We start from the raw sequence: 14,336 nt of genomic DNA, 5'->3' as shown, positions 1-14,336 counted from the left end.
AAGTCATGTTAATGTTTCTTCCATACTGAGCCACTGTGGGGTCAGTCTCTTCTATCTGCACAATGATAAGAAAGTATTTTTGCAAAACTGCAGTTAATGAAATTCATTCTGATAAGAGGGACTTTGGACTTTTCCTGCTTGTCTCAGACACACCAGTATGCTTCTTCCCCTGGGGAGCAGGCCTCTCCCCACAAAAGGTCTCTAAGGGAGTGAGACAACCACTTTGATCAGAGAATCTGTAGTATCACTATTCAACTAGTTGGGATGATTTCAGTGACACCTTTTTTTCAGTAGTATTTTGGCAGGTCAAGGAACAGAAACAAATGGCTACCTGGTACTTTACAAAACCTCAGTGATTCTGGAGTCCTTTGCTGAAGACAAAACTACACCTAGATCTGGACTCCTGCTGTGGTAGAAATATGGGTCATTTTTATTTTTCAGGTTTCTGTTCTCATCAGGGAAGTTGTCACTGTAAAAAGAGAAAATACTTAAATACCTCCTGCCCTGACTTGAGAACTGAGAACATTTCAGAGCCTTACAGCACATAAGCTATGCATGGCCTTGCATTTAGCCAACAAACAGCTGTACCTAAACCGTGACAGACCTTTTCAAGGCACAGCACAGGCTGAAGCATTCAGTGCCAAAGTTCAGTCCTACCACACCAAGAAGTTGCCTCCTTGTCTATTTTCTGACCACTGCTTAATTGTGTTTTTATAGCAACTTCCTCTTGCATTTCTGTTGCCAGCTTTAGCTGATTTGCTTTCAGCAGGCCCAGCTGAGCCATCAGGCCTTCTGGGGCTACAGCTCTCCTCTTCACACTTACAGCCTGAGGTAACTCATGTGCTAAGGGCCCTCTCACAGCATTGCTCCTGGCTCAGGAAGGCAGCTGGACACACTGAAGCTCCTTACAGTTTCACTTGATTTTGTTTAGCAGTTGCAGCAGGACGCTCCAGCCCGGGCCTCAGCTGGGCCAGGGGAGCGCCTGTGGCCCCCCCCTCATGGAGCAGCGCCTTCCCCACCCGAGGCCCACCTGTGCCCGTTTTTGCTTCCCTGCAGGGTTTCGGCTGAACAACCAGCTCTACGACATCATCACCATGCGCTACGCCGACAAGAACATGAACATTGATTTTGACAGCTTCATCTGCTGCTTCGTGCGCCTGGACGCCATGTTCCGTGAGTGGCTACTCCGCTCCCAGGGCACTGCCTCCCCTCCTGCCCCCAGACACAGCCCTGGATCCGTGGAATGTGCTGGGTTGAAAAGGATCTCAAGGATGATCTGGTTCCAACTCCCCTGCTGTGAGCAGGGACACCTTGCACTGGACCAGATTGCTCAGAGCCCCATCATACAGCAAAGTTTGTTCACAGCACTACTGCCTCTATGTAGGGTGTTAATTATTACAGACATGTTCTTAGGGAATCTAAGATGACAAGTTGTCTCACACAAACACAGAAGAAATCACTTTGTTTCTCCTTGAATTGACTAAGGAAAAACACAGCAGAAAGTGACCCCACAAGTGAAGACCTGTGCAAGTTGGCATTTCACAATGGGAGCGCTGTTTGATTTCCTGTCTGGGAATCATCTTTACTCACACAGTAACCTAATCTACCCCCCATATTTTCGTTTCCTTACTTTAGGGGCATTCCACGCCTTTGACAAAGATGGAGATGGCATCATTAAGCTCAATGTCCTGGAGGTAAGCTGCTTTATGAGAGTATGTCTAACACAACGTCCCAATACTAAATTTTAATTGTATTAATCATTGCACATGTTTTCAAGGGAGAATTCTATGAATAGAGAAATTGCTACCCAATTGGTAAGAAACCCCAAAACCTCCTAAAATTTTGCTACCAATTTTACATGGAAAACATCCATGATCTGCCAACAACAGTTGCTCTGTAAGACTCCAGTTGGTGCTGACGGGCATGGCTGCAGTCTCTTCATATCATCTTTAAAGTCAATAAAAATTTTTTGAGATTTTTTTTATGAGGCAATTAAGATCAAACACAGTGATATGGTATTAAATGATAATGGGGCTTAGCATAGTTCTTTACCTTTAAAAAGATCTTGTTAAGAAGAATTAGAAAGTTTCAACTTCATGTCCTCTGTTAGGGAGGACATTAAAAACACCCATCACTTTTTGCAAGGGAAGGAGAAATAGGAGTAGGAGCAAGAGACTCAAGAAAATTCCCCACTGCCACTCCATGCTAAGTGACAGCAAGCAGCTGCCTTCCAGCTAGAGATGGTGGTGTCTTCACACAATTTGTGGGAGGACACCAACAACTCATCCATCCTTTAACTCTTCTTTCAGTGGCTGCAGCTCACACTGTATGCGTAACACCAGAGCCAGTGGCCACCTCTATCAAGATCACACTGAAGATTCCAAGGACTAGCACCATTCATCCCAATGGCAATTGCTAATCATGTCATTCACTCCTCAAGACGAACAGCACATGGGAAGAAGCCCTTGGAAAAAGAGAGAACCACACTGTAGTGGACAGCACAGTACGCATATTTCCTAACTACTTTTATAATATCCTGACATTTTTCCTTTGGGCAACAAAGATTAATTTATTAATGACTGAATTAAGCTTTCTCTGCATGGTGAAGACATGGAGAATACAAAATTGTTCTGCTTGTGCTGACAACTGGAAAGGTCTTCCCTCAAGTGAGATGAAACTGGGGCTGTATCTAACTGTGAAAGTCAAAGGTGTTTACTGCTACCTTGTAATTGGTCATTAACTCTTTGTCCTGCTCTTGGTATTATCCTTTCATCTCTTTGTAATGTTTACTGAATAATTCACATGAGATTGTGCTAACTGCATTAATATTATGCAACCCAATGACTCAGTTACAGATTTGGCTGTGCAGGTTGGATCTCTGCTATGTAGAAATGGGAGAGCAGGGCATAACAGACTGCAATACCAGAGTACAGCTTGATGTAACGCCTCAGCAGAAGTACCAGAACTGAGCAATTGGCTCTCATTATTAGTACTTATCCTGATTACAGATGTGGACATCGTAAATGTTTTTCATTGTAACCGCATTCCCCATAATATTGAGAAACTTATTTGCCATTTGAGGCAGACAACCTCTTATACATACAAATTTATTTATCTACACACATGTATTTCCCCTGCTGCAGGTCCTATTTCCCAACACTAGCATGTATTTCTTTATTGCAATAGGGGACTTGTAGGAGAATATATGTCAGCATGACCACTTTGGGAATATTATTCCAATTGGCAAGTACAATTAGTTTAATGGAATCAAAAATAAAACCAACTGGATTTTGGCCTAGGCTTTTTGGTCTCATTCTGTAAGAACAGATGAAGATGAAATATTGAGCACTCTTCCATCATTCTCCTGAATATAGAGCAGTTTTTGGAGTTTATGGCAAGTGTGAAATTAGCTTAATATCTCAAATATTTGCCTGTTTACTCCTTGAATACATTAAAAAAGAAAAAAGAAAGCACTTGAGAGGTTCCCTTGCTACCAGCTTAAGGATAACAGGTACAATATAAAAAATGGAAGGGCAAACAAAACATGCAAGGAAGACCCGACTTTGTCAGGAGAACCTTTTACTTTGTTGTCTAGTGGCAAAAAGTAGCAACGCAATCCACTAATGTAAAGTAAAAATTAAAAACCAAATTCTAGCATCCACTGAAAGTTATTCCAGTGAGTAGTACATTAACTGAAAGGTCACTAAGAACCAGAAAACCTTTTGACTATAAAGTTCTTAGTGTTGTCTTGCACTGTAACTTACTCTGAGAGAGGAAGAAAATCCTATAATTTATCTAAAGAAAAGTTATTCTCCTTCTTTATTCAACTGTTTTTTAACCCAAATAAATTTTAGGATGACTGGAACACCTGGAGCCCTGGCTTCCAGCCATGCCTTACCTCCACAAAGCTTTTATTTTCCACACAAGTAGTGCAGAGATGCTCTTGGCTGGGATCTTCAGAGACAAAACAAAATCTATCAGTCAAAAGATCAAAATCAGGATTTTTAATTGGCAACTCAAAACTGGTCCTTATAGTACTGATAAGTGAACTACCAACAAGCTCTACAGAACTTCCCTTGCAATGGGCCATGAAGCAAGACAGGCAGCGCATCAGCTTGGAGGCATCAGTTGGATGGACAGGTTCATTTCTTTGCCAAACGACTGGGTCTGAGGTTTTCTGCACACCTGTAACATTCCTGCCAGTGCTGGAGCTTCAAAGTGGCCTGTCTGACTTTATCCAGCACTCACAGAATGGGAAAAAATCCAGAACAAAGTCAAGTTCTACCAAATCGTATGAAAATCATTCTGTTTAAAACAAAGGAGAAACAGACAAACTGTAACAATATAAAGAAGTTTATTTTTTTTATTTCTTCTTTTGTCATGTGAAGTTTCATTATTACACTCACAGCTTTGTACCAAACTGAGAGAAGAAAACAATGATCAGTCTGTGCACATGTTCTACACAGCTTAAATTACTAAATATTCAATCAAGTTATTTTATTCCACTTCCATTCTCCCAAAAGACTGTTTAACATTACAGCAAAATGAAATCTGAGAAGCTGGCAGGCACATAGAATATATACCTACACAGTTTGCTCCTTGATGATTAATAATTTTACAAACACTAGCTGAAACAATTTCCTTATCCTTCCTCACATATTCTGCAACTCTGGACAACTTAGACTGCTTGAATTATAGTACCATACAAACCCGAAAACAAAGATTCACCTGTACCTGTGTTTTAATTCAGCTGAAGGGAAAAGTATTTTTCCAACAAAAACATTTCCCCTGCCATTAATTGCAGTTTGCAGTTATCATTTACCTTGATCCAGCTGATTGTACTGTTTGAAAATGTGCATTAAGAACTGCACTACTTCAAACACTCCACACAGCCAAGCTCCTGCTATTTTGCAGAAGCCAGCTTATGTGCTGATAATATGTTTAAAGTCTGTAATTTACATGTAAGTGGCACAATGTAAGCAGAAGCCTGGATATTTAATGCATCTTTGTACCCAGAGATGCAGAAGTTTTCCCTCCATCCCTTCCACATACAGAAGCAGCAGCAGCAGCATTAGGCCAGAGTGTTTAGCACTGCCAGACATCTGTTATTTATCTCTGAAATTTGAAGGAGAAAGGAGAAACTAATCTAGACTAATCCCAAAAGGGCTGTATGTAATTAGCCATACAGCAAGTACAGAACTTGTTTTTAAACACCTGACTAATAAAAAAATCCACAGCTAACCACAAAATAAATCCTCACTCTACTCACTCTTCCACTCACAACTTTTTACTTGCATAAAAAACCAAACCAAAATCAAAAATAAATAGTCTTGAAAGTGGCTTCAGATGTGCAGTACTGCTTTTCATGCAAATATTACTGTGTTAAATGTCACAAACAGCCCACCTTCCCAAAGCTACTACATTCTTCAACTAGAAGTATATCAGGAGTCAAAACCCTAAGTTGCAAGTCCATAGAGGATCTTTAATGAACACCAACAAACAAACATTAGTTTGGCACCTGCAATTGCCTCCAGAAGAAGTAAATGGCCAGTTGTGAAATCTGCACCAAATTCCAGCTGAACAAATAGGAAACCTCTCCACAGAACTCCAGAGAAGCTGGGGGATTTCCATAACTGCACAACTTTATAGCAATTCCTTTTAAGATATCCTCATGACAAAACAGTACAGCATTTTTCTCTGAACCTCTGAGGATTTTAAAAAAATGTTTCTGATTTATGAAGCAAAATTTTTCACTCATGCAGCTCTACTATTTTCCCACCTCTTTCCCATTTTAGGATTCTTACAATGTATCTGAAATGACCAACAAAGTAGCAAAAGATACCTCTGCCAAAGCTGGACTTCAGAAGCCCAGACTTTTCAGGAGGACTGTTTTCAAGACAGTTAAGGAAATATCATGGACCACATACAAAAAAAAAAAGACTGCTTCCACCAACTAGAAAAGATAAACCCAACAAGCAAATGGGAATGCAAATAAAGTGTAATAACTCTCTTGCACCATCTAGGGAAAAAGATCTTTATATGTTCCTGAAAACAGCTGAAAGAATCACAAGAGAGAAGTAACAAAATCTATTCTCACACACATTTTTCAGAATGCCACTACTGCCCCACAGGCTTGTCCTCCAGACACTGCTCCACACCTTCACTTGCAGCACAGCCCACGAAGGACACACCTTAGGACACCCACCCTGTTTATGTCACACTTACACGCTCTCTGATTGTGGTTCAAAAAACTCCCAGAAGAACTCCTGAATATCAACATCTTTGGAAATGGTTTAAGAATTATGCAGTCTTCTGCTTTTAGGCCACGAAAAAACCCAAACAAATGCTCTCAGACTTCAGAGCATTACACTGTCCCTCATAAAACAACTACACCACTTAAAGACTTCCCCAAACTTGATTCTCTATTGAATTGCTTCATCCACAGCCCATAGAAAGAAAGATTAAAAAAGCCCAACCCCAAAACCACAAACACACATCCACAAAAACCAAAACAACACCATCCTCAGAACAGCCTGAGGTCTGGGCCACATATTGGGGCTTTTTGCTATGCACAAACAGCTTAATAAAAAGTAAACAAACAAAATCAAACACCACAAAAGCACTGGAATCTCAGAGATTCCCATGTCTTTGACAGAAGATGCTATTGCATCTCATTCATATTTTACTCCTGTCTCACAAAAAATATTCATCAGTGTAAGAGCAATTCTGCTTGTCTGGTAAGCTAATACAAAACCAGTGTGCTCCAGAGAAGGCCTTGAAGTTCCTTGATTTGATGGCAGTCAAACATCCATGGGATTTCCTGAGTCATTCACTTTCTTGGCCTAAAAAGGCTTCTTTACAGTCAAAGAATGAGGCTATAAAACTTACTTGGTCTGTGGTTGACAAGTATGAAAGTAGTTGTGAAAAAGATACCCACTAAAAGTCTACTCAGGTTTTTTGAAAAACTGGCACTGGATTAGTGTATAAGCAACTCAGTTTCACCTTCACTTACAGCTTAGGAAAATCTCTGCTTATTTTATCCTGAGCAGCAAGCTAGGCAAAAGTGAATGCAAAGATCCTTGCTAGATTAGTCTCAATGTTAAGAGGGTTCTTTGCTAAATTAGTGTCATTAAGAGAGAGAGGATGGCTAGTGCCAGAAGGGCATTGCACTGGACTTCACAAGGTGAAGCCATCCCACTCGAGGGAACACTTGCAGGGGAACCCTGACAAGCTGAAACAGTCTTCCCTTCTGCACTGGCCTCTGTGGTACTTTCTGTGCATTAGGTGAAATAAGACTTTTACAAGTGATATGCATTTCATATCCTCAGCTTCTGCTTTAGAAATTTAGACTTTAAAATCCTGCTCCATTCTTTCCAGTTGAGTTTTTGTGAACTTTTTATAGCCCAAGCCAAATTAAGGCAGTTCACAACAGAAACAAAACACTACCAAAGTGGACACACTCAGACACACAGTGCCTTTGCATTTCTTTTGGTTTGCTATGCCTAGACAGTATGGGACTGCAAAGCTCAGTCACTAAGATTACATAAAATCAGCAATCCAATTATGGTGTTTTGTCAAGACAGCAGTGGTGATTACACTGCTCTTTAACTAAAAGAAAAACAGATACCACTTACTTCTTTCCTATACATTAGGACCTATACTGAAAAAGACTAAGATTGCAAAGCTTGTGAGTAGAGCCACTGTTGTGGCTGTTTTGCTACTACTGGCATCTGTCTCAAGAAATAATCACTTTCCTCAAAATAAACAAGATATCTCAAGAGGTATGGTATATTTATCACTGTATATATTGTGCCAGTTATAGCAACTTTTACACAAGAAATAGAAAATAAGTTACAATTAACATTAAAAAATTAGTTTATTCCAGTCCCCATAAAATAACTTTTCTTTATATGAAGAAAGTAAAAATGTACACTGGATATTCAGGTTACATTGTTAGAATTTGTGATATTCTGGTTTGCAGAATTTTATTAAAATCAGCTATAAAACTGGATACAACAAAACCAGACATGTCTTAGACACATAACAGGATTCCAGCTGAGTTTGCAAACAGCAGCACCTATTGTAATCTAAGTTTTCACACCCCTTTAGGCTTCCCAAAGACTATGCTTCTTAAAAAAACAAATAAAACCACCTGAAAAAAGACAAACAACAAAGAAACAAGGCAGACAAGAGGAAGGAATATTCTTGTCCACCAATTAATTAAAAACTTGCAAGAACTTGGGCTAAGTCTTAATTACCAGCCTTACTCCTGCAGAGTGCAACACAACCTGCAGTCTCCACAGCAATGCATTTCAGCCCCACTCAGTTTTTGCATTCCAAGTGGGAAAAGAAAAAGGAAAGACTGGAGTAAGAAACTGATGTTATTTGGAATAATTCTGACATACAAAATTACTTCCCAATGTGGGAGGTGAAAAGCTTCATGAGTCAATCCTGCTGTCATCCTCAGCATGTCTTTCAATGTGTCCTACAGCATCCTAGAAAAGAACCAGAGAAGTCAATTTAAAACAAGTCATTATGATCATCACAAAAAAACCCACAAAAGACTGCAAAATATTCCAGAAGTGTCAGTGAAAGTGACATTCTAGATAACATACATTTGTTTGGCTTAAAGCTTCTAAATATTATCATTGTCAAGCTATTAAATCACATATATAAAGTGTTTCACATAGCACAGCATTAAAGGCAAATAAAAAAATTTTCTTTTTGATTAGAAGAGCAAATTACACAAACACATCATATCCAAAGCAGCACTTAAAGAGAAATAAAGGATTCTACTGTTCATTAATTCTTGAAGAAATCTCCATCCTTCCCATATGTTGGAAAGCATTCCAAGGAAGGCAGTTTATATTGCCAAGGACTAAAATGTAGATTTTACCAGTCAGTCTATAGGTAACTGCCCTCTTTACACCCATCCCCCAATCCTTTCCACGTTACTTCATCCAATTCTTATGCCTTCTTCATTTTTTCCCCTTTCTGTGGTAACTTTTATAAAGAAGTTTATGCACTACTTATTTAAAGATTGTTTGTAAAACCAATTTCATGTGAAAAATAAACAGTGAAAGAGATAGCAATGAATAAAAATTAAAAGGATAAAAACCTGTTTTCAAGGCAGATGTTTGTTCATCTTATAAAAACATTTTTCCTTCAAAAATGTCCTAATATCTTGAGTAGAACTTCTTTAATATTTTCAGAATTGTACCATTTCCATGTAATAATTTAGGATCAAACTGTTTTAAATTGACCATATGTCAATTTACCATAGCTGCACTGCTCATCTGCCACAGGCTGAACTGAACCCTGTTAGCCTTGCATGACTATAACCACATGCAGTTAAGCCTGCCAAAGCTAGAAAAATTTAACCCTTTTTAAGAGAAATAGGATCAAGTCCCACCATTGTGGTGATATAAAGTACTTTATATTACCAAATACAATCATGTTATTTCAACCACATACCTGCTTGGAACCTTTCCTGGAGGTAAAGAAAGCATCACAGTTCTTCCAACGACATTTCAGGGTCTGAAAATTTGGATTTGTGTGGTCAGTTAGCAGGTGTTGTTTCAGATGGTCCACAACTCCAAAGATCAGTGAACATCCATGCCACTGGGAGAAAAAACAACACAACAGAATAAGCCAGGAAAACACAATTTTTGCTAATGCTTTTCTTCCTGCAATTTCACAATATTCTGCCAAGACAGTAAACACGCCTGCCAACTCCTGTAAGTTTTTTATCTTATTACATTTCCATTTTCCATGGTCTCTATTCTTTTAATTACAGCTTTACAGAAATTTTTCCTGCCTTTAGCCAAGCCTAGACCATCACCAGGAATGGCCGGAGGAAGAGGGGAAATAAGCCTTTACAAGATTTAAGCTTACCTGTGACAAAGTCATTTGGAATTTAATTAAACTTATTTAGCACAGTAAATCAGCTTTTCTATGTCACTCAGCCAAAGTTTTAGGTGTTAAACAGTTATACATCTAAAAACAGTTAGAAAGAACAGCAATTCACACTAACAACTTACCCCAAAGCACATATACACATACATACATCCATATTTATATACTCACACATACAGCAAAGACAATAAAAAATGAAACTAGTGATAAATACCTAAGTGATATATATTTTAATACACATACATACACATTAAAAAATACACATTTTTTTAAAAAAATCATGAATAATCTAAGTCAACCTACCCAAGACTAAGTGACTAGAGACCACCCCCAGAAAATTCAATAATGAAGGCTAAATACAATTTGCTAGTTACCCAGCATCGATAATTTTGCATCAGATTAAGCCTCACAGCTCTGACACTGCCATCATAGCATCCAGTGTAGATCTGTAAAAAAAACATTTATGGATAAACAAGCTGGGAATAAAAGAAAAAAAAATGCAAAATTTTGAAAGAGACTTCAGTGTAGGCAAAAGCAAAGAAATATCAGCATGCAAGGCTTCTATATTTAAAAATAGGTATAACCAAATTCTTTTAGTATTTGCATTCATAGTTCACAAAAACCTACACATGAATAAGAAATGCTTCCATAACCCCTATTGTTGATAGTGTCATGTGTGTAACAGTTGAAAAATGTTTAAATTACAGTGCTATCCACTAAAGTTAAAAAATATGTAGGTGTAAATGTCAAGTTGAATGTATTTCCAGGACCTAACCAGTTCTATGCATATCAAAAAAGGATGGAGAGGAAGTGTGTGAAAAAACATGAGAATTTCAGAAAGACTGATGCAAATCCGTTCACTCATCACTAAACTTCTCATTTAAGCCCTTTGATTTGAGAAGGTCCATGACAGACACTGCTGGGGCACAGCTCAAGCCTCAGGCTGGACTCACATGAGATGTGATGCTTGGGCAGAAGGTATTCCAATTAGTAGGAAATCTGTTCCTTTGGATTTAACTTTTCTGTTATTACAGATCACTACAATACCTTCCATTTTACAGTCTCAAAGTAACTTTGCAAACAAATTCCTAGACATGCAGACAAATAAGTGCTTTTAAAGACTATTTTAAGAAATATTTATCCGGAAGTGCTTCTGAAACTTATCTTGCAGGGCAGATGCATGAAGAAACCTGTACATCTGAATCAACTGCACAGCTTTGTTTATGTTCTGTCAAAGGTTGCTAGAGGTTTGGCTGTGGGTGAAGATTTTCTCCAGTGAGATTCCCTTCAGTAAAAGTCAAACAGGACCGACATTTGAAAAAGCAGAAGTATTTTACTATTTCTAGTGTCTTCACAGTCATCATAACTGCAAAAAGAACTATTGTTTTAAGACTGCAGTAAAGTGAACAGTGACTTTTCTCCAGACAGTAATATTACATAAAGCTGTTACAGCCACTTGATTTTTTGACTGAGAACAACTTAGAAATGCAGCCAAGCAGCAGGCTGATTTCTTAATCTGAAGAAATTTAACTGTCTTGTATGCACCTGTGGCAATTACAACCTTCTCTTTAAGAACAGTGAAAAGAAGGGAGTTACCATGCTCTTATGGATGGTCATACACATGATCATATCTGAGTGGCCTCCATAGACTTGCAAGCGGTCGTGTGACTTGAAAGAAGAAACAGACATTTGTTAGCACAACATTTTTTAAGAGCCATTTTCCATAGGCATGTAAATGATAATACTTTCAAGAGAAGTTTCCTTGGTACCAACTCAACTGATATGGTGGATTCCAAACTTTATAGTCATCTTGAAAAGCTCACTTTTGCTTACATTGCTTCTGGGAGTCTTTTTGCCCAACTAAGCTCTTGTTCTATCAGCAGACAAAGCATTTCCCCACTTTTCTGAGCTGTCATTGTCTTGGAATAACCCAGGTTCTAAAAAATGTTTCAGGTTATATTCTTTAAAACCCATGTATTTTGACTGGTGAGAAAACTACATATTCAGAGTGATGGGAAAAAGAGAGATGGGCTAGAGACCAGAAAGGACAAAGATGACTTCAAAATCACTAATTAACACATATTAGATAAATGTCATTAGTAACCACCTATTTTCTTACCTGTAGTTCATAAACACGAACAAATTTATCCAGACATGCTGTGACCATGACTTTCCCAAGAATGTTCACAACCGTTACTGCATGGTTATGGCCCTTATAGATCCGTACCAGCTCGCCGGTCTGCATCAAGAAAAAGCAATGGTAAAAAAGGTGTTTGGTTTGTTTTCTCTTAAATAAAAGTACAAGATGGTTTTACCTAACCTGTATAGGGTAGCTAGCTTCAATGCTCACTACTCAAAACCAGAAACACCTGTTATTAGAATTCCATTCCCTGTGAAGGCACTTCTAGATTGTGATCAAATACTACTTATCCTTTTGTTTGTCCATACTAACACAGAGCTATCTCAGTACAATAGAAATGCATGGGTCTGTGTAAAGTTCTCTTTCTTCTCTTCTGTTTCTGAACATGAGCCACCAGTGCGCCCAGGTGGCCAAAAAGCCAATGGTACCCTGGTCTGTCCCAGGGATAGCATGGGCAGCAAGACCAGGGAAGTGATTCCTCCCCTGCACTCAGCACTGGTGAGGCCACATCTCGAGCGCCGTGTGCAGTTTTGGGCCCCTCAGTTCAGGAAGGACATTGAGGTGCTGGAGTGAGTCCAAAGAAGGGAAAGAAGCTGGTGAAGGGTGCTGGAGCACAAGTGTAATGAGAAGCTGCTGAATGAGCTGGGTTTGTTTAACCTGGAGAGGAGGAGGCTCAGGGGGACCTTATCACCCTTTACAACTCCCTGAAAGGGGAATGTGGCCAGAGAGAAGTCAGCTCCTTCTCTAATGCAACCAGAAACAGGACACAAGGAAATGGCCTCAAGCTGCACCAGGAAGGTTGGACACTAGGAAGAAACTCTTCACAATTGAATTTCAAATGGGCTGCCCTGGGAGGTGTTGGAGTCACTGCCCCTGGAAGCGTTTAGGGAAAGATTGGATGCTGAAAATGCCATGGTATAGCTGATATGGTGGTGTTTGGTCACAGGCTGTTCTCTATGATCTCAGAGGTCTTTTCCAACCTAATTGATTCTGTTTCCATCATTAGTTACATATTCCCACCCATCCTGAAACTAGTACCATGCTATTAGTATTAGCACTATTTATGCAACCACAGAGATCAGTTAGCAAAACACACAGAAATATACTAAGTACATATACAGCTAAACACACAGAAATAAACTCTTTTTGTATCAACTAAAATTTCCCTCTGATAAGTTTCTTAATCTAACTTATTGCATAGCTGCATGAATACTTCTGCTAGGACTAAGGGAAGATGGTGTAAAAGAGGGAGAGACAAAGAATTCATGATGCTTTTGAACAATCTAGCTTGGAGCACAGTGTTCCTCAAGTTCTTCCACTAATAAAGAAACTTCTTCTCCACCAGACTATCTCACATGGCTTTTGTTTGAACCCTTTCCATATTATCAGCATGCTTGTAGTTATATTTGCAAAAGCAAGATGGCCAGATGAAAAGGCATTGTGTATCATGCGACAAGAATCAGCAGGTTTATGTAGCCTCTTCATGCCTCCAGAGTTACCTATAGTGCATAGTCATATTCAGAAAATAATGAGATTTCCTGTGCTGGAAGCAATCAGTCGTACCAGTCAGTCAAATATTCTGGAAATGCTGACTTTATAGCATAGGAATTCAGTGCCTTAGTAGCAAAAGTCATTCCATCATTTTATATGAGACTTACATGAATGTTGTGGGCATGGACAGACTGATCACTGGACCCACTGAATACCAGATCATTCACAACCTTAGAAAAAAAAAAAGTTTTATATTTTGTAACAGATATGGAAATGAGCAAGCAAAATATTAAGACACTGTTCAGTTTAAAATTATACTCTAATATTTCCTAAATTTGAGAGCCTTAAAACCAATCAAGAGTATGAAAGAAAAAGCAAGCACATGCACAGTAAAGCCCAATGTCTCTTGGAAATTTTGGACATGCTGCATATTTATATGCTGCTTATGTAAGGAAAATTATGCTCCTGACCCCTAAAAAGTGACAAGAGGAAACAGCCTCAACTTGCACCAGGGGAAGTTTAAAATGGGTATTAGGAAAAGTTTCTTCACTGAAAGGATGATCAGGCATTTGAACAGGCTGCCCAAGGAAGTGATGGAATCACAAATTCTGAAATGTTCAAAGCACAGATATAGATGTGGCAGCTGGGGACATGAGATACGGCAGGCAAACAGAGAATTTCCCTACCAAATTACTCAGTTTTTATAATTTAAAATAGAGAAATCCTCCATTTCCTATCACAATCTGCTCATCATTTTAAGCATTCTTTGTCCAAAATGTATTTTCAGAGA

The 14,336-nt window shown here is 38.9% G+C and overlaps 2 protein-coding genes across 7 annotated transcripts in view; one reads left to right on the top strand and one right to left on the bottom strand.

Annotated features, from left to right (window-relative positions):
• Positions 1-6,951, top strand: part of CAPN3 (calpain 3) — a 30,111-nt gene extending 23,160 nt beyond the window's left edge. For all 3 annotated transcript variants that reach the window (XM_026794061.2, XM_026794057.2, XM_005479996.4), the window contains 3 exons: positions 1,057-1,173; positions 1,636-1,694; positions 2,310-6,951. In XM_026794061.2, the coding sequence (XP_026649862.1) occupies positions 1,057-1,173; positions 1,636-1,694; positions 2,310-2,336 (203 nt within the window). In that variant the 3' untranslated portion in view covers positions 2,337-6,951. The remainder of the gene's footprint in view (positions 1-1,056; positions 1,174-1,635; positions 1,695-2,309) is intronic.
• ZNF106 (zinc finger protein 106) overlaps positions 4,338-14,336 on the bottom strand; it is a 40,285-nt gene continuing 30,286 nt past the window's right edge. For 3 of the 4 annotated variants that reach the window (XM_026794037.2, XM_074542971.1, XM_014268023.3), the window contains exons 17-22: positions 13,714-13,776; positions 12,035-12,154; positions 11,512-11,583; positions 10,290-10,361; positions 9,475-9,621; positions 4,338-8,495 (exon numbers count right to left, since the gene is read on the bottom strand). In XM_026794037.2, coding sequence (XP_026649838.2) covers positions 8,439-8,495; positions 9,475-9,621; positions 10,290-10,361; positions 11,512-11,583; positions 12,035-12,154; positions 13,714-13,776 — 531 coding nt within the window. In that variant the 3' untranslated portion in view covers positions 4,338-8,438. Of the gene's footprint in view, positions 8,496-9,474; positions 9,622-10,289; positions 10,362-10,392; positions 11,169-11,511; positions 11,584-12,034; positions 12,155-13,713; positions 13,777-14,336 lie in introns of those variants that run through there. The other variant, XM_026794043.2, reaches the window with a different exon arrangement.

This window comes from Zonotrichia albicollis, chromosome 6 (assembly GCF_047830755.1).
Source record: "Zonotrichia albicollis isolate bZonAlb1 chromosome 6, bZonAlb1.hap1, whole genome shotgun sequence".
Lineage (NCBI taxonomy): Eukaryota > Metazoa > Chordata > Aves > Passeriformes > Passerellidae > Zonotrichia > Zonotrichia albicollis.
The sequence above is the reverse complement of the archived record's forward strand: the minus strand, read 5'-3'. Positions and strand labels throughout refer to the sequence as shown.